At 41.8% G+C, this 21,153-nt stretch overlaps 1 protein-coding gene across 1 annotated transcript in view; it reads right to left on the bottom strand.

The window, feature by feature from the left end:
- Positions 1–21,153, bottom strand: part of LRP1B (LDL receptor related protein 1B) — a 1,757,966-nt gene that overhangs the window by 120,568 nt on the left and 1,616,245 nt on the right. The window contains exons 72-74 of the mRNA XM_040358043.1: positions 19,642–19,764; positions 10,258–10,380; positions 9,863–9,997 (exon numbers count right to left, since the gene is read on the bottom strand). Of these exons, the coding sequence (XP_040213977.1) occupies positions 9,863–9,997; positions 10,258–10,380; positions 19,642–19,764 (381 nt within the window). The remainder of the gene's footprint in view (positions 1–9,862; positions 9,998–10,257; positions 10,381–19,641; positions 19,765–21,153) is intronic.

Genomic DNA, 21,153 nt, shown 5'->3' with positions numbered 1-21,153 from the left:
CTTTACGCCGGAAAACGCCTTACGTAAACGGCGTATCTTTACTGCGACGGGCGCACGTACGTTTGTGAATCGGAGTATCTATGCATCTACATATTCTATGCCGAACTCAACGGAAGCGCCACCTAGCGGCCAGCCTAAATATCGCACCCTAAGATACGACAGCGCAGGCTGACGTATCTTAGCTAGGTTTAAGTGTATCTCAGTTTGAGAATACACTTAAACTTACGACGGCGCAGATTCAGAGTTACGTTGGCGTATCTACTGATACGCCGGCGTAAAACTTTCTGAATCTAGCTAACAGTACGTAACTGCACAGGTTTTTGTATGTTTGCATAATTTTTCTATATATACTGTATATATCATCTCTATCCCTTTCATGACTAAGTCTATTTATGACATTTGTCTTTTATAAGTTAATTGCCGAGAGTCACGTCGGCTATTTCCGGAAGGTGTGACGCGCTATCCAAGCCCGTCAATCAACTGCGCTTAACTTAGGAACGCCTATACCCGGAAGGATACGCCGCTCGGAGCCAGAGCAGACATACGGATAAAACGATAAGTACAAAAAAAAAAAAAAAAAAACAGCATACTGCAGATGTCAGCAGTATGCTGGATCTAGTGACAGAAAGTGGATTTTAGGGTGAACCACCGCTTTAAAAGGCCGCCGGGCACCCCGATATTGCCCAGTAACTGAGCAGGACCGTGGATCTGTGTGTATAAACACACAGATCCACGTCCTGTCAGGGAGAGGAGACCGATGGTGTGTCCCTTGTACATAGGAACAACCATCGGTCACCTCCCCCAGTCAGTCCCAAGTGTTTCAAGACTCAGACAGATCGGTGAATCACCCAAAAGTAAAAAGGAGCTCACATAGTGTAAAACCATTACAGGTGGTAATTTATTAAAATAGATTGCACTTACACGTTATAAAACATCACAGAATCAAAAGAAAAAAGTCGGGAGGCAAACAGGCGCACCCATCCACAAATCAAAGGTAGCGTGATGACATCAGTACGTCCAACCTCCTGACGCACGTTTCGTCACACACTGATGATGTCTTTTTTAGTAAATTACAACCTGTAATGGTTTTACACTATGTGAGCTCCTTTTTACTTTTGGGTGATTCACCGATCTGTCTGAGTCTTGAAACATTCAGGAACATCCACCTGTTGGCTTGCTGTGGTCCACTTACCTGGAACAACTGATGTGTTGCTGATATCTTCTGGATACAGGACCCTGTCTGGGTTATAGCTGCAGGTTCAATATAGCTTGCTTCTGGTAAGCTCATATTTTGTATGGTGGAGGTACACTATTAACATTTTTGGTGATATCGGATCACTTTGATTATATCCGGTGATTTGGGTACTGCTATCTCTCCACTCAACTTATCATTTACGGTTTTCACACATATGGTTTATTATATTTAATTTACCACTCACTTTTTCACATATATTGTTCAATTTACGTCAATATGTCACTGTGTGAATGATATTCATGGTGACTAACTTATTAGTTTTTATAAGTCACTCTATATTAATAATATAATAATAATTTTTCCCAATCTACTTGTTGGGAACCTCTAGAGCGCAGCTTTATTTTTCGTATACTTTGTAGAACCACCTTTTACTGCAATTACAGCTGGAAGTATCTTTGGGGATGTCTCTACCAGCTTTGCACATCTATGATAATATTGTCATTGTTGAATTAGACTTTACTCTGAAAGCAGTGACAGTGCCAGTCTTTTCAGTGTGTTATGACAGGTCCTCTTTAACTATTTTATACAAGCAAGCCTGCCAGGATTATGTTGTCCAAGGAACAAATGCCTCTCCATGGCCTCTTAATTTTACAAAGGAGACTTGGCACTGAGAGGTGACTGGGCCTGGTAGACTTAGCCGCAGGAAGATGCCAGAAAGCCGTTGCAGTTGACAATCAACTTGAACTTCAATCTGATTACAGATTTTGGCCAAATGTGGGCAATGATTAAATCTGTTATCTTGTAGTCAAGTCTGTTATCTGGTCCATCCACCTGGTGTGCAGTTTGTGTTTGATCTACATATCACAGAAGATTTTCCCTTGTGGGCAGAATATAGCTATACTCAGTTTCTGTGCCAGTTATTCTCTTTATAGTGGCTTTTGCATCTATTTTACCTAAAAAATAAAATTCTTCAAGCAGAAAAAAACATGAAGCTATCCTACAAAGGAGGAAGCTCTATGACCAGAGGGGGACGTGCTGAGGACCAGTGGGACAAGGTCTGGGGATGGTGGATGTAAAATACAAAATAATATACTTCCAGCCATTGGAATTATACAAAGACTAGTGTGCAAAATCAATGAACCATTGTGATCAGACGTCACAATAAACTGGTCCAAACGTCAAATGTTTCATTACATGTGCATGTCACCAATAAATGTTGGGCAGAGAAAGATAAACCACCGTCATGATGTCTGAAAAGGTGCTTGGGAATGATGTTGCTTGGCTGGCTCATCATGAATGTTATTCATCATGTTCAATCAGCTGAGATCATATGACCAATTGTCACTATTTGATTGAGGAGCCAGCAGCACTGGATTCTTCAGGTCAGCAAATATTTTAGAATTTTTTTTTTTGTTGCCCACGCAAAATTGTTAGCATACATTTAAAGCCCAGTTCTAAGAAATTTGAAAATCTCATCGCTTGTTTAACCCCTTCAGCGCCGTAAGAATTGACCCCCTTCCTGCCCTGGTTAATTTTTGCGATAAGGCACTGCGTCGCTTTAACCGACAACTGCGACATGGTACCCAAACAAAATTGACCTCCCTTTTCCCACAAATAGAGCTTTCTTTTGTTGGTATTTGATCACCTCTGCGCTTTTTATTTTTTGCGCTATAAAAGAAAAAGGCCGGCAATTTTGTAGAAAAAAAAAACACATTGGCCCGAATTCAGAAAGCACTTACGCCAACGTATCTGTTGATACACCGCGTAAGTTCTAGGATGCGCCGTTGTATCTATGCGCCTAATTCACAGTACAAGATACGCCTGAATTTTGTCTTCCTATGACCGACATAAGTCTCCTACGCTGTCGTATCTTGGGTGCATATTTACGCTGGCCGCTAGGGGCGCTTCCATTGATTTATGCGTCGAATATTCCATCTGGCGTAAGTTTACCCCTCAGACCTCGTACACATGACCGAGTTTCTCGGCAAAAACCATCAAGAAAATTGCTGGGAGATATTTTTTTGCCGAGGAAACCGGTTGTGTGTACATTTTCGTCTAGGGAACTGACGAGAAACTCGACGAGCCAAAAAGAGAGAAAGTTCTCTATTTCCTCGACGGGAATGGAAAAACTTTCCTTGTCGAGTTCCTCGACAGCCTAACAAGGAACTCGACGAGGAAAACGATGTGTTTCGCCCGTCGAGTTCCTCGGTCGTGTGTACGAGGCTTCATAAAGCAGGGGTAAGTCATGTTAAGGTATGGACGTCGGAAACGTCGGAACAGCCGTCGTATTTTACGTCGTTTACGTAAGTCGTACGTGAATGGGGCTGGGCGTAAGTTACGTTCAAGTCATACACATTGAGCCGTCGTATCTTAGGGAGTATATGCGACGTGATTCTGAGCATGCGCGCGCATGCCCTGTTCGTACGGCCATGCATTTACATGGGGTCACGATTAATTTTAATACAACACGCCCACTACCTGCCTACTTTGAATTAGGCGGGCTTACGCCGACCTATTTACGTTACGCTGGCGTAAATATGGGAGAAAGTGCTTTGTGAATACTCAGCTTGCCTCTCAATGTTACGTCGGCGTAGCATATATAAGATGCGCTACGCCGGCACAAAAAAACGCCAATGTACCTGAATCTGGCCCATTATTTTTTACTTTTTGCTATAATAAATATCCCCCAAAAAAAAATAATAATAATATTTTCCTCAGTTTAGGCCGATATGTATTCTTCTACATATTTTTGGTAAAAAATATCGCAATAAGCGTATATTGATTTGTTTGAGCAAAAGGTATAGCGCCTACATAATAGGTTATTAATTTAAGGCATTTTTCAAAACTATTTTTTTTAATGGTGGCGATCTGTGATTTTTATCATGACTGCGACATTGCGGCGGACAGATCAGACACTTTTGACACTTTTTTTAAACCATTGACATTTATACAGCGATCAGAGCTATAAAAATGCACTGATTACTGTGTAAATGTCACTTGCAGGGAAGGGGTTAACACTGGGGGGCGATCAAGGGGTTAAATGTGTTCCATCACTGTTCCATCACTGTGTTTTCTAACTGTGGGGGGGGGGTGGGACTGACTGGGGGAGGAGGCTGATCGGCTTTCCTATACATTAGGAACACAAGATCGGTCTACTCTCCCCTGACAGGACATGGATCTGTGTGTTTACACACACAGATCCCCATTCCTGCTCTGTCATGAGCAATAGCAGCTACTCGACAGACATCGTGGCTGCCAGGGACGTGCATCGGCTCCTCAGTGACATGGCCAGTGTGCGCTCGCCCCCTATCTGTAGAAGTCATATGACTATAGACGGGATGGGAAGTGGTTAATCTAGGGTAGAGTAAAAGTGTTATAACTTACTTGACCCTCCTATTCCCCAGCAGATGGTGCTCCCCCATGCTCCAGCAGGGGACAGTCCCTCTGAGCCATCATGCCCAATTTAGAGTTTTGGACCTTACACTGTTTTTGATGATGTCAAGACCTTAGCCTGTTGGACCATGGGGGAGAGGACACTGCTGGGACTGGTCTAGTGGCCCGGAGGTTTGGGTAAGTAGATTTTATTTTCTATGTCTCCTAGACCTAAATGAGCAAGTAGTTCTTGCAGTGTGGGAGCAGTCCCACTGCAGGGAATAATTTTTACATTTCATGTTTTAAGATGCTGGCAGTTATTAAGTATAGAGAACTAGAGTTTACTCAAAAGGAGGAATTGACCCTTTAAAGCTGAATTCCAGGAATGTTCGTTTTTTTCCCATACTGATAGCGGGCCAGCTTGGCCCAATATTAGTATGCATATCTTATATGGAAAATGAAAGTTATGCAGCCCGAGGTTTACTCACTTTTTTATGAATACAAGGGGGTTGATTTACTAAAGGAAAATACGGAGTGCACATGTGCAAGCAAAGATGCTGTTTTTTTTTTTTTCCTTGAATGTAATTGGGTATTTTTTGCAAAGTGACTAGCAAGTGCGGTTGCGCCAAAGTGCTCATATACTAAGCTTTGGCGCAACTGCACTTGACAGTCTTTTTGCCTTTAGTAAATCAACCCCATTGTTTTTCTCATTGAACAACATGAAGACTGTAAAGTCATCGCCCTTTCTTTCTACTGTTATCACAAATGTAATGGTGTGAAAACTATTTTGTACTTCATCTGAATGTGATTTTACCTGCTTTTGCTGCTCCATATTGTACCTGCTGTAACTCAGATACAATTTATTTTTTTCATATTGTAAATCAAAGAATTTGCATAAGGACTGTTGCAATTTATTGTTAGCCTTATAGATATATAGCTGGATTCACGTATGGTGGCGTATGTTTCAGCCGGCGTAGCGTATCGTATTTACCCTACGCCGCCGTAAGTCAGAGAGGCAAGTGCTGTATTCACAAAGCACTTGCCTCCTAAGTCGGTGTCGCGTAAATGGGCCGGGGTAAGCGCGCCTAATTCAAATGAGGAACAGGGGGGCGTGTTTTATGTTAATGAATCGTGACCCGACGTGATTGACGTTTTTAATGAACGGCGCATGCGCCGTCTGTGGACATATCCCAGTGTGCATTGCTCCAAAGTACGCCGCAAGGACTTATTGGTTTCAACGTGAACGTAAATTACGTCCAGTCCCATTCACGGACGACTTACGCATACGACGTAAAATTTTCAAAATTCTACGCGGGAACGACGTTCATACTTAATATTGGCTAGGCCAGCTTTTTGGTGGAATAACTTTACGCCTGAAAACGCCTTACGTAAATGGCGTATATTTACTGCGACGGGCAAGCGTAAATTCGTGAATAGGCGTATCTCGCTGATTTACGCATTCTAGGCGTAAATCAGCGTTCACGCCCCTAGCGGCCGGCGGAACTAGACAACTATATGAGCGCAGGCTGTCGTATCTTAGCTACATTTAAGTGCATCTCATTTTGAGAATACACTTAAAGATACGACGGCTTAGATTCAGAGTTACGACGGCGTATCTACTGATACGCCGGCTTAACTCTTTCTAAATCTAGCTAATAGAATATCAGACTATGTATAGCTATAGCGCTAGTTTATAATATTATTTTCCCATTAAATACAAAGACGTGTTTAATATTTTTTTTTGTTCAGAGGATGAAGAGAAGACATCTCTTGAGCTCTCTAATATGTTTTCTTTCTGATCGTTCTATCTTCAGTCTATTTTTAGTGTCAGTCTTGCACCATACTAAAGCGCAGTTCACAGCAATCAGTTTACCTTCCATTAACCTTTTCCAAAGTTCACCTGTTGAATTATGATTTGCGCTGTACATTTTTACCTTTCTAGAAATAAAAAAATGAAAATGTTTCCATCTTCAGAAAAAAAACAAGAAAAAGAAAAGAAAAAAAAACAAAGTGTGACATTTTACGAAAACTTTCTTATATATAAATCTTTGATATTCCAGATATGAAAAGATAAGGAAACATGAAAAATGTACATACAGCTATAAGCCTCAGTTGCTATTGAGGCATGCTCACCTATAACTGTTATGTTTAATGGACAGATTGGCCTGATGCATTATCAAAGGGTGGGCTGGGTAAAACCACAGACCAGAGGCATCTCCTCCAAACCTCCTGCAGAGAGCGGGAACTTATGCTAACATGGAAGAATTGTCACACTGGGGAAGATTTACTAAAACTGGTGCACACAGAATCTGGTGCAGCTGTGCATAGTAACCAATCAGCTTCTGGGTTTTATTGTCAACACTTAAAGGGGTACTATAGGTTCGATTTAAAAAAATAAAATAACAAACATGTCATACTTGCCTCCGCTGTGCAGCTCGTTTTGGGGTCCCTCTGCGGCTATCTTGGCTCCTCCCCGCATCAGCTAACCCCCCTGGGAAGCGCATTCCCACGGGGGTTACCTTGCGGGCGTGCTCCCGAGTCCTGTATTTGCCGTCACTAGCCGCCAACTACAGGACTAGGGCCCCGCCCCCCGGCCCTCTCGTCATTGGAGTTGATTGACAGCAGCGCAAGCCAATGGCTGCACTGCTATCAATCTATCCAATGAAGAGCCGAGAAGCCCAGGATGAGCGTGTTCTCGATGCAGGACTTTCGAGGTCTCAGGTAAGTAAACGGGGGGGGGGGGCCTGTAAGTATTGGATGTTTTTTCACCTTAATGCATAGGATGTTTAATTGAACAAGCTAAAGTTAGAAGCTGATGACTACCATGTAGAACGGCACCAGATTCTGTGTGCACCAGCTTTTGTAAATCTCCCCCATTGTCTACATATTTTATTGGTATTATCGGCAGTTCGAAAAAGACAAAAAGGGGCAAAATCTCAATATAAATGTGTTTATGTTTTTTATATTTGTTACATACATTTTTCTGCACAATTTATGCATGGGGCACTATCAGAAACCCAATTTCCTGCCTTTGTGATAACCTTAAAATAGTCTTTACAATACATTTGGTTGAAATGTCCGATATCCTCAACACTGTCCTTGGTTTTACTATGATCGGTTTTTCATTTTTGATGGCAAACTTACACTATATAGTCAAACGTTTTTGGATACTGGGTCTTCACTGCCATATGGCCAAAGTAAGTAACTCAAATGATTGAGTTTGTGTGTTTAATGCTACAGCATAAAAAAAAAAAAAAAATTTAAACAGTTGTGCACTTCCAACCCTATGGCAACAGTTATGCCGCGTACACACGATCAGTCCATCCGATGAGAACAGACCGATGGACCATTTTCATCAGTTAACCGATGAAGCTGACTGATGGTCCGTCGCGCCTACACACCATCGGTTAAAAAAACGATCGTGTCAGAACGCGGTGACGTAAAACACGACGCGCTGAAAAAAACGAAGTTCAATGCTTCCAAGCATGCGTCGACTTGATTCTGAGCATGCGTGGATTTTTAACCGATGGTTGTGCCTACTAATGATCGTTTTTTTTTTCATCGGTTAGGAATCCATCGGTTAAATTTAAAGCAAGTTGGCTTTTTTTTAACCGATGGTTAAATAACCTATGGGGCCCACACACGATCGGTTTTGACCGATGAAAATGGTCCATCAGACCGTTATCCTCTGTTTAACCTATCGTGTGTACGAGGCCTTAGGGGTGAGCCCTCTTCCATTGTGTACATAGCCAGGTTCTTAAAGACATGGTTTAATGAGTTTGAAGTGGAGGAATTTGAGTAGCCTGCAGCCCTGACCTCAATCCTATGAAACACCTTTGAGATACACACTGTAGGATTGCAAGCCAGCATTTCCCACCCAACCTCTATACATGCATAAGCCACTTTTAACATCCCTGGCGGTATGATTAATTCAGATTTTAGGTCCTGAAATTCCACTCCGAGCCAGATTCAGGAATACCGCCAGGGGGGTTAAGTACACAATGGACACAATGTTTATTTACTACAGCTTAAAAGTGCAAAATCAGTCTCACGTCTGCATATAAACCAATGAGCTTCCAACCCCAGCTTCAATTAAGCTTTGGTAATAAAACCTGGAAGCTCATTGGTTTCTATGCAGAAGTGAGCCTGTTTTTGCACTTTCCAGCTTTAGTAAATAAACCCTATTGGGTACTTAAAAGTGGGGTATGCCTGTACCCGACCATACAATTACTGTTCTGGCTGAATGGCACATATGACCACAACCACCCACCCCAATAATTTGGAAAGTCGTCACAGAAGAGTGGAGGCTTTTTTTTTTTTACATAATAACATCCATGCCTTTGGTATGGGATGTTCAACAAGCTCATGTAGATGTCATGGTCAGGAGTCCACATTTATTATGGGGACCAACCCCATAATAATGTCCACAGCTTTGGAATGAGATTTCCATCAAGTTCATGTAGGTGTGATGGTCAGGTGTCCACATTTATTATGGGGACCGATACCATAATAATGCCCATGGCTTTGGAATGGGAGGTCCAACAAGCTCATGTAGGTGTGGTGGTCAGGTGTCCACACCTTTGGCCATATAGTTTACCAAGAGTGCTGCACACCTGGAAGATTAACCGTCATTGCAAGTTTTCTCCTTTTACAACACTGTGATTGACTTAGTGAGTATACTGTAGGAGACCCTTATCATTTAGTAATTTGCTTAAAGTGGTTGTAAACTCTTACAATCTTCTTCTTGCTACAGATAAGCCTATAATTAGGCTAACCTGTAGCTACCATGGATATCTCCTAAACCTACATGGTTTAGGAGATATCCCCTGTAACTGCATGTGCCGGCGTAATCGGCACAGGCACACTGAAGCAATGGCACATACATGCCGTTTAATGAGTGTGCCGTTACCGGTGGCTCCAGCGTGCATGCGCGGGAGTGACGTCATCATGGCTCCGGCCAATCACAGCGGCGGAGCCGCGATACCCGGAAGTAACTCTGGGAGAGATGTTGCCGGCCGGTGCTCTGTGAGGCACCATAGCGGGGGCTTCGATCCCAGGTGTGTATTACATAATGAGCTAGTATAGCTCATTGTGCCTTTGTCTTGCAGGTCTTTGTTTTTTGTAAGAGCAATCAATTAAGAAAATAGAAAGGTAGTATTCTGCTATTTTGATTGCTAAAATCTTTGCAAAATAAATAACTGGCCTTTGACAGTAGTGGAGTTTCACTAATGACCTGCTGTTCAGATTTCTAGAAGACAAGGTTTATAAGAGCAATGATAATACCAGGAAATGTACCTGCTTTGCAGCCTCGCTCGTCGCTTCCATCTCCACAGTCATCAAACTGGTCGCACTGCAGCTCGGATGCGATGCACTTTCTGTTACCACAGGTAAACTCATCCTTCTTGCAAGGTTTCACTTTCTGCTTCATACCTACCATATTTTACGCAAAACAAAATAAATCACAATTAGCCTTGCGTGCTCATTAGAATCCAGCCAGCATGTACAGCCACTGACCAAGAAGCAGAAAAGTTCTCCATGCGTTTCAAATATAATTGTTTCAGAACCTAATTTATGGCACACATAAACTTTCAATTAAGACTTCAATTAAGGTCAATTATGTTTTTCACTGAAGGTTCCTCTCAGATTACGGTAATTTAGTCTCAGAGCCGCGTAGGGTAAATTCTACGTACCACAGTGAACCTCATCAGAGTTATCGCCGCACTCATCCAGTTCATTGCAAATCTGCGCTGTCCTTAGGCACGCGCGGTTGTTCTGGCAGCGGAAAGGCCTTGTCGGTGGGCAGGGAAATTTGACTTAGAAACAAAAGATGCCACATATGAAATGTCAATGTTATTATTAGAGCTAACAAAGCAGACACACGCAACATTTTATAAGTATAAACATCAAAAATCAACTCTAGGTCAACAGCTAAAGTATTGCAAAAGCCCAAACTTTTTAGTTTTGAATAAAGTAGGGATGAATGCATGAATAAATGAATGAATAAACGCATAAATTAATTCAGCACAAAATAATATGTTGTTTTTTAAAATGGTCCTGAAGCACTCGCTTTTAAAGCGGAGGTTCACCCAAATAACATCTATATACTTCTAACATTTACAGTATGCACTTTTTTATTTTTTTAGGCTGTACATACCTTATTATCGCTATTTTCAATCCGGCTTCCGGGTACTCACTCCTGCGGGAGTAGGCGTTTATATACTGAGCCGAAAGGTAAACTGGGAGTTCGCCCAGATGATTGATGTCCTTCATAAAAAGTTCCCCCCGGCGGATAAGGCCCCCCCCCAAAATTGCTTAGGCGCGTCACGAGAGTGACAGAGTTTCCGAAAGTAGCCGAACATGTAGAGCCGCGAGTTAGCTCTACACGGCGCCTGCGCACCGACTAGGAGCCGTGTAGAGCTAACTGCGCAGGCGCCGTATAGAGCTGACTCGCAGCTCTACATGTTCGGCTACTTTAGGAAACTCTGTGACTCTTGTGACGCGCCTACGCAATACGGGGGGGCCTTATCCGCCGGGGGAACTTTTTCTGAAGGACATCAATCATCTGGGCGAATTCCCAGATTACATTGCGGCTCAGCATAGAAATGCCTACTCCCACGGTAGTGAGTACCCGGAAGCTGGATTGAAAATAGCGATATTAAGGTATGTACAGCCTAAAAAAAAAAAGTGCCTACTGTACATGTTAGAAGTATAAATAATTTGGTCTTATATAGATGTTATTTGGGTGAACCTCCGCTTTTAGGTCATTTACCAACAGCTACCTGGGGTTCCTGTGAACAGCATCCCCACACATCTGGCCAGGACTTTTCTTTTTAGAGAATGGGTGCAGGAACCCCTCCCTTCCTGAGACACCCCTTGACTCCGCCCCTACCCACCTCCGTGCACCGCTCCTTGGCCCTACACCTTACCCACCTCCCAGTACCACCCATTTTAGAGAATACAGAACTAAGTATCATTTTTTAGTGCTATTTTGTTTGGAATTTGTTAATGATCATGAAAGCAGTAAAATAGATCTAGCAACAATGGACACCCCAGGGAAAATAAATCCACCCCAGCAAAAATGTACCCCCAACAGCCAGCACCAATAGACCCTTCAGCAGCCAGCAACATTAGACCCCTCCCTCAACAGTAAATCCCTACCAGCACGATTGACTTCCTGAAACATAAGACCTTTCCCCAGCAACAATAGATGCCCCACCAGCAACAATAGATTCCCCAGTAGCCAGCATCAATAAACCCTCCAGAAGTCAGCAACACAGATCCCTCCCTCAATAGTAGATCCCTCACAGCAACAACTGACCCCCCAGCAACATAAGACCCACCCTAGCAACAAATGATCCCCTGGAGCAACAGAAAACCTCCGCAGTAACAATAGACCCCCTTCATCTGCAAAAAAAATAGATCCCTTTCAGCAACAATAGCACTACATTTACCTGGTACAATATGAACACACTGTAGAACTTATCTGTTTTCAAGATGTTGTTTTGGTCATAGCCAATAACTTAATATGCTATACAAGTTTTATCAACATTTTCAAATGTTTTATTTACAATAAAAAAAAGTCATTAAGTACTGTGTTTTGCAACTTCAAGTGGGTCCTTGATGTTCTTAAGCCGGAGATTTATGGTGACATGTGTTGTAAACACATGCTGGAGGAAGGTACATTTTAGAAAAGTTACATATAAGGCCAACTCGGGTCTCGTGCATTTCAAGAGTATGAATGCCTAGATGACTCAGCAAGACTTCTCTGTCAGTTAGTATCCTAAATCTTGATATAAGTAAACCCAAAATCTTTCACAACCGTAGCTCTTTATAGCAGCCCTTTAAACAATTCTAAGAGAACATTACTAAGGTGGGCATAGGGTCAGCTAGTAGAGTTGGTTTGGTTTAGATCAGGGGTCTCCAAACTTTCTAAGCTAAGAGCCAGTTTTCTGTCCTTTATGCTTAGTACAAACGTTAGAGAGTCTCGTAAGGAAAAACCCGTCGTTTTCCCTGACAAGATTCTTGGCAAGAAACTCTTGCCGCCGAAGTGTACTGACTGTCATTTCAAAAGAACCGCGGTTCTCCTCTTGTCAACCCACACACACTTGTATTTCATTGGACTATTCATTTGCATCAGTGCAGTGATTGGTGCAGCAGTTTTCGACACAGGGTGCATTTTTGAATAATTTTTGATATTGAGTTAGTGAGTAAGTGAATAACTTATATAGCGCTACAAATGTGAACTGAATCGCCTCAAGGCGCTTGGCATCCATTTTCCTTCTATTTAGCCTTCAGAAAAGATGGGTCTTGAGTTTTTTTCTGAAGGTCTGGTGATTCTCTTCCGTTCCGATATGAGTTGGTAATGAGTTCCACAGTCGAGGTCCTTGGACTGCAAAACTTTGTTCTCCTTTTCTCTTGTAGCGGGCCTTGGGGATTTGTAGTAGGTTTTGGTTAGCTGATCGGAGAACGCGATTGGGGTTGTTGTATTTTATTTTCTCACATAGATATTGGGGGGCGATGCCTTGTACACATTTGTGTATCAGGCAGAGGGCCTTGAACGTGATTCGGTCCTTGACGGGTAGCCAATGGAGGGACCTCAGGGAGGGGGAAATTGATTCCCATGTTTTTTTTCCTGTTATAAGTCGCACTGCTGTATTCTGGATGACTTGTAGACGGGCAATCTGGTATTTTGGGAGACCTAAGTACAGGTAGGTATATTGCATTCATTTTATTTTATTTTGGGTTATTTGGATGCCATTGATTCATTTCAATAGCATTTGAGCTTGTTGAGATATATGTCACGTATTTCAATTTATTGCGCAGCTTATTTTTTTACAGGTTATAACTGGGGTGCCATTAAAGTTCGTGTAAAGGCAGGTGTCCCAATACTTTTGACAATACAGGCCCAGATTCACGTAGGAGATACGACGGCGTATCTCCAGATACGCCGTTGTATCTCCAGATACGCCGTCGTATCTCCGAGTCTGAGCCGTCGTATCTTGGCGCCTGATTCAAAGAATCAGATACGCCAGAATTTGTATAAGATACGCCCAGCGTAAGTCTCCTACGCCGTCGTATCTTAACTGCATATTTACGCTGGCCGCTAGGGGCGTGTACGCTGATTTACGTCTAGAAATATGTAAATCAGCTAGATACGCCAATTCACGAACGTACGCCCGGCCGTCGCATTACAGATACGCCGTTTACGCTAGGCTTTTCCTGGCATAAAGTTACCCCTGCTATATGAGGCGTAGATGAGGCGTACCAATGTTAAGTATGGACGTCGGAACAGCGTAAAATTTTTCACGTTTTACGTCGTTTGCGTAAGTCGTTCGCAAATAGGGCTGTGCGTCATTTACGTTCACGTCGAAAGCATTGGCTTCTTGCGGGTTAATTTGGAGCATGCGCACTGGGATACTTTCACAGACAGCGAATGCGCCGTTCGTAAAAAGCGTAATTTACGTGGGGTCACACTTAAAATTGACATAACACACGCCCACATCTTCCACATTTGAATTAGGCGGGCTTACGCCGGCCTATTTACGCTACGCCGCCGCAACTTTGGTTTGAGAATACTGCACTTGCCTGTCAAAGTTGCGGAGGCATAACGTAAATAGGATACGTTACGCCCGCACAAAGATGCGCGCTTATACGTGAATCCGTGCCATAGTGTCTATGCAACTAAAACTATGCAATAAAAATCATAACTACTGTACAGTTCAGCTTTAATCCAACTGGGTACTGCTGATGGTGGCCATACATAGCAACATTCCAGCTATTTCAGTTCCTTTCAACCAGCTTTTGATTAAAACAAATAGCCAGAGAGATGAAAGAAAATGTTTCCATTTAAATTGTGATAAGATGTTAAGTGTTGGTGGTAGGTTGGCCTTGATCTGTTTGCATGTTTTACAATTGAAAGAAGATTGAAAGAATTGATGTTGTCTTTGAATGACTGTAAGAATGCATGTAATTGTCATCTCGTTCCTCTTTATACAGCAGAGAATTCAGCTTCGCAGTTATACTGAGCAATGTGCCTGGGAAACTCTTCAACCAGAACAGCAGAGCAAATTTGCAAGTTAGTAGACAAACTTGACATGTTACATATCAAGTCTATGCAGACAATAGAAGAGACTGACAATGTAAAATAGATTCTGTTTTTGGGAAGAAAAAAAATACAAAACATGACAACAATCTGCCTCAAGAGCAACTGACTGATTTTAATATCCAATATGAAAACATTTGGATCCAGAAATTCTAATTTGTGTCATTTGTTCCAGCATATTGTTCTATCACAAATCCAATCAGATCACATTGTTTTCACTTATTTCATCAGCCTTTGTGAATTGTTGCGTGTCTGAATAATTTGTAAATAAATTACAAAGCAAACATCAAAGATAATTGCGCTAATTTCTTCCCCTGGAGTGCAAATTTCCATTTTTCTGAATGATTGAATGATGTTTTGTTGATCAAAGGTAGAAAAAAAAAAAATCCACAAAAGAAAAAAGAAGAAAAACACAATATATGACTTGCATCAACCATTTTCAAGTTACCCTATGAAAAACCTGAACGTCACTCAAAACTACAGTACTTCTCTTTTAACCACTTGGCACCCAGGCCACTTCTGATACTTCACTCCTACATGTAAAAATCATATTTTTTTTGCTAGAAAATTACATAGAACCCCCAAACACTATGGGGCAGATCCACAAAGATCTGCCCAGGCGCACTGTATCTGAGATACGCTACGCCGCTGTACCTTACTTCTTTTTGGTTCGAATCCTTAAAGATTTTGCGCCATAAGTTACGGCGGCTTAGTCTATCTCTCACGGCGTAAGGGCGCGGAATTCAAGTTGGGCGGGTAGGGGGCGTGTTTAATTTAAATGAAGCGCGTCCCCACGCCGAACGAACTGCGCATGCGCCGTCCCTAAATTTCCCACCGTGCATTGCGCAAAATGACGTCGCAAGGACGTCATTGTTTTTAATTGGACGTAAATTACGTCCATCCCGCGATTCACGGACAACTTACGCAAACAAAAAAAAAAATTAAACGCGGGAACGACGGCCATACTTAACATAGCAGGTTTAACTATACGCCACGAAACAGCGGCTTTAACTATACGCCGGAAAAAGCCGACTAGAGATGACGTAAAAGAATGCGACAGCCGCTCGTACGTTCGTGGATCGTCGGAAATAGCTAATTTGCATACTCGCCACGGAAAACGACGTGAACGCCACCCAGCGGACGCAGAAAAATTGCATCTTAGATCCGAAGGCTTACGAAGAGGTCTGCCTGTCGGATCTAACCCAGATGCCGTCGTATCTTGTTTTGAGGATTCAAAACAAAGATACGACGCGGGAAATTTGAAAGTACGCCGGCGTACTCGCTTTGTGGATCTTCCCCAAAATATGTTTTTTTTATAGCATAGACCCTAGAGAATACAATGGCGGTAAGTGCAACTTTTTATCCTGCACAGTACTGTATTTGCGCAGCAATTTTTCGAACTTTTTTTTTGGGGGGAAAAAAAATGTTTCATGCATAAAAAAAAACAGTAAATCTATGCCGAGTAAATAGATACCTAACATGTCATGCTTCAAAATTGCACACGCTCGTTGAATGGCGCCAAACTTCGGTACTTAAAAATCTTTAAAATCTTCGGTACTTAAAAATCTTTAAAATCTTCGGTACTTAAAAATCTTCATAGGCGACGCTTTAATTTTTTTTTTTTACTGGTTACATGTTTTGAGTTACAGAGGAGGTATAGGACTATAATTATTGCTCTCATTGCGTCGACACCTCACATGTGTGGTTTGAACACCGTTTTCATATGTTGGTGGGACCTACGTATGCGTTCGCTTCTGCATGCAAGCACACGGGGACAGGGGCACTTTTAAAAAAAAAAAAAAAAATTTTACAAAAAAAAAAAAAATTGACACAAAAAAAAATGTAAACATCCCTTGTAATAGCAATGTGACATGACAGCACCTCTTAACAGTGAGATATGGGGTCAATAAGACCCTACATCTCACCATTTTGCTGAGAATCCTAAAAAAATAAAAAATACAGAGGCCGAGCGTCACGTCATAACATTGTGCCCGGCCTCCGATGATCATATAGGCTCCAAACGGCCATCTGCTCTGCCGGAAATCTCTATGATCAGCATACGGGGCTGGCGGATCCTTTTCTCCGACTCACCGATCGCAGCGGTGAGTCGGTAGAAGCACTGGAGGGTAGCGGGAGGGGGGATGTCCCCTTTTGTCGCCCGTAAGAACGATCAAGCTGCAGAACAGCCACTATGATCATTCTTATGGCGTAGGGAATCGCAGGCTGAAAATGCTGATATCTGAATGATGCCTGTAGCTGCACCCATCATTCAAATATACCACCACAAAGCCTAGGACATCATATGACGGCCTCCGGGCGCCAAGTGTTTTTTTATTTGAGGCTATGTGGTTTCTCAAAAACAGATAGGGCGTATTATTGTAAATATTTGTTGAATTACTGTATATCGCTCATTTCATAAAAAAAATATTAATACTGAAAGGACAAACTAGGCAGGTAGACATGGTTCTGATAACAAAGGCCTTTAGCAGCTCTCCAGGTATATTCTAGACTTGGGGGGCCTTCATTTATTTTATTTTTTTTATGCACGTTAACATGGCAATTCTAGATGTTTAGGATGTTAAAATGACAGACAAAAGAGAACATTTGGGAAAGACCTGGCTACATATAAAGTTTTCTGTTTGGATTTATGTCTTTATTTTTGCTTCCCATCATTTAGTAGAACACCATTGCATTGTGATTTTTCCAAATCCAACATAAGTTCCTTAGTAATAACATATACAAATAGAATAAACTGAATAGCATAGAAATTGGGGTTTCACAGTGTCCATCAAAAGTACAATACATGCTCATCTATGCTTGTAATTAGGGATGAGCTGAACACCTCCTGGTTAGTTTTGCACCAGAAAATGCGTTTAGGCAAAAAATTTGTTCGCACACGCGAACACCGTTAAATTATATGGGACACGAACATGAAAATTCAAAAGTGATCATTTTAAAGGTTAATATGCAAGTTATTGTCATAAAAAAGTGTTTGGGGACCTGGGTCCTGCCCCAGGGGACATATATCAATGCAATTCTTTTTTTTAAACGTTTTTTTCAGGAGAAGTGATTTTAATAATGCTTAAAATGAAACAATAAAAGTGAAATATTCCTTTAAATTTCATACCTGAGGGTGTCTATAGTATGCCTGTAAAGTAGCGCATGTTTCCTGTGTTTAGAACTGTTCCTGCACAAAATGTCATTTCTAAAGGAAAAAAAGTAATTTAAAACTACTCGCGGCTATTCATGAATTGTTGGGTCCCGGCAATACAGATCAATGTCATTGAAAAAAACTGTCTGGGGTCCCCCCCCTCCCAGTCCATTACCAGGCCCTTTGGATCTGGTATGAATATTAAGGGGAAACCCAAACCCCCAAAAAAGTGTGGGGATCTCCCCAAATTCCATATCAGGCCCTTCAGGTCTGGTATGGATATTAAGGGGAACCCCACACCATTTTTTTTTGTTTAAATGGCGTAGGGTCCCCCCAAAAATCCATACTAGACCCTTCAGTCTTGTATGCTCTGTTTTACCAAACCCACCTATTGACCAGTTCTGGAGATTACTCTGGGGACATGGACAGAAAAAAAATGACAGGGGTTCTAAATGTTGCCTTATCCAAAACGAAAAAAGTTTGAGCTTTAAATACTGTATATTCATCTACTAATCTGTGACACCGATCCACCATCCTCACTCAGCCCCATCTGTGGGTATCAGCCAAGTTCAGTTTTTGCTTGGAGATGGGCTACAGCAGATATGAGTCTAGGACGCTACAATCAAGTCTAGAACTCTAGTTCTCTAGTGTTATACACAGCTTGGGAATTTCCTTCACATACATAGATAAGAGGGAGCCTGCAGATTGATGTCACCACAAACAGGGAATAGTAAGCAACTGATACATTGCTCAAGTAATTTGTTAATAAAGTTTTTATACTTAAATGGGGGTTTGTAGTGCAAATCCACTTTGCACTACAAGTGCAAACTACAAGTGCAAAGTGCACTTGATATTGCACTGAAAGTGCACCTGGAAGTGCAGTCACTGTAGATCCGAGTAGGACATGCAAGAAAAGTAAAAAACAGCATTTTAGCTTGCACATGATTGGATAATAAAATCAGCAGAGCTTCCCCTCATTTCAGATCTTCCCCTCAGATTTACAGCGACTGCACTTCCAAGTGCACTATCAGTGCAATTCCAAGTGCACTTTGCACGTGTAGCTTGCACTTGTAGTGCAAAGTGTATTTGCCTTTCGTAAATAACCCCCAAAGTGTTACTAAACCCAGGACCCTGCATTCATTATATCTGGTCCCCCACAGTACACAGAACATGGAAATGCAATAGTTTTAATAAATATAAACTGCTAAATATATTTTCTCATCAGCAGTATATAGCAGTCTTATGACTTCAATCGGTATCTGGTTAAAGCTTGTAGGAGGAGTTTTCATTCTCCCCTGATTGTCCTATGAGGCTGCAGGACCCCTGACCCTCTCTCTTGACAGTGCTGATTGACCGTGTGCTGATCACATGCACTCCCCCAATAAAAAAAATAAACAGCTCTCTAGCAATACACACCAAACTGAGCATGTGCAGCTTGCCCCTAAGACTGTGTTATGTCAGGAGATGGATTAGGTAGAGTGGAAGAAGGGGAAGATCCGAGAAGACAGGATCAAACAGCCTTTTTACACAACCCCTTATAGAAGGTTCCACAATTATAACACGCATGCTTTACTGCATATATAGACTGATTTTACTGCTGTGGGTTTAGTAACACTTTAAAGGGTGACAAAATATTACAATATTTATTATGTATTTATTAGGAAATATATATATATATTTTTTAGTTTATTGACACGTTTAGGACAAAAAGTTTGTTACTGACCTAATTACTAGGTAAAACTATTGGAAAAGAAATGTCTAACAGCGATGGATTCCACAGTGCACAGCATAGGAATAGTACAAAAGTTTGAATGTACATACCACACATTTCAGGTACTTCATCGGAATTATCTCCACAATCATCTTCACCATCGCAAAGCCACAGATGAAGCTTGCAAAGAGTATTATTACACAGAAATTCATCCGCTCTGCATATATTCTCCCCTTCAATAAAGAGAAACAATAGAAAGGATTATCATTTCTTGTGGCGGCAGAAAACAATAAGACATGGCTGCAAACTACCAGTGCAATTCACAAAGAATAATTGAGCTGGCATACTGTAAATGATGAATGTAAAGTGTAATTGGAAATACACTGATAAAAACAAGATGTTCTATAAAAAGACAAAATATCATTTGTGCATGATTTGTCATGAATAAAAGCTCTTACAGTACTTGCTTTGTCTTCATGATAGTCCAGTGTTATTCAACTGCAACTAACAGTATAATTGTAAGCAAATGCCACCCCTCTGATATCAAGATGATGATGTCATGGGGCCTACTTAACATGGCACAGGAAAGCGCAATAACTATGTGCAAAATACAGCACTCCACAACAACCAAACCAGATTTTATATAGTTCTCTTGACTGGATAAAGTGAAATCTGATTGATTACTCTAAAGCCTCACAGATCGCTATTGTAACCGTCATGTCAAATCTTCTATCTATATCGAACTGATGTTGCAACGTAACGAAAATAAAGTTTTTTTCATGTCGGATCTTTCGGCTTTCGGATTCTGCACGTTCGTTATTTGTTGTTAAAACGAATGCAAAAATCCCAGAAATTTGTGCGAAAATGCATTTAGACGAAAACAAATGCATATGTCTACAAATAACACACTTCTTGTCCCCGAGTGACTAAGGCCCCGTACACACGGCCGAGGAACTCGACGTGCCAAACACATTGAGTTCCTCGGCCAGTTCAGCCCTGAAGCCGCCGAGGAGCTCGGCGGGCCGAGAGCTCCCATAGAACAACGAGGAAATAGAGAACATGTTCTCTATTTCCTCGTCGAGCTCCTCGTCGGCTTCCTCAGCCGAAAGTGTACACACGGCCGGGTTTCTCGGCAGAATTCAGCCAGAAACTCGGTCGGAAGCTGAATTCTGCCGAGGAAACTGGTCGTGTGTACGAGGCCTATGTCCCTCCTCCACCGTATCTACAGAGGAAGTTATGGTTGTCATCCTAGGCTGCTCCCCTAATATTGACTAAAACAATGGCTGTACCTCTTCATCTCCATTATATGGGGTTAGGGCTTACAGAAGATAACTAGGAAGAAAGATATTATTTGGCGCAGCTCACAGGAAGTGACAGGACACTATTTCTGGCAAGCTCAACCAGTATTTTCTGTATTTGCTGAAAATGTTCTTAGCCTGGGAAAATAAAACAAATGTTGCCACCACATCTATGAACTATAGGCTGCAAAATATAGCATTTTTGTTTTTGGGTTTATTTATACTTATATGACATTTCTAGATGTTTCCTATAACAGCAAATCTTCACTTTTTGAAATCTGGTCCATTTAAAAGGGCAGTAAAATAGCGCCTAATGCCGCGTAC

Source organism: Rana temporaria, chromosome 6 (assembly GCF_905171775.1).
Source record: "Rana temporaria chromosome 6, aRanTem1.1, whole genome shotgun sequence".
NCBI classification, from domain to species: Eukaryota; Metazoa; Chordata; class Amphibia; order Anura; family Ranidae; genus Rana; species Rana temporaria.
This window is presented reverse-complemented; position numbering and strand designations above follow the sequence as displayed.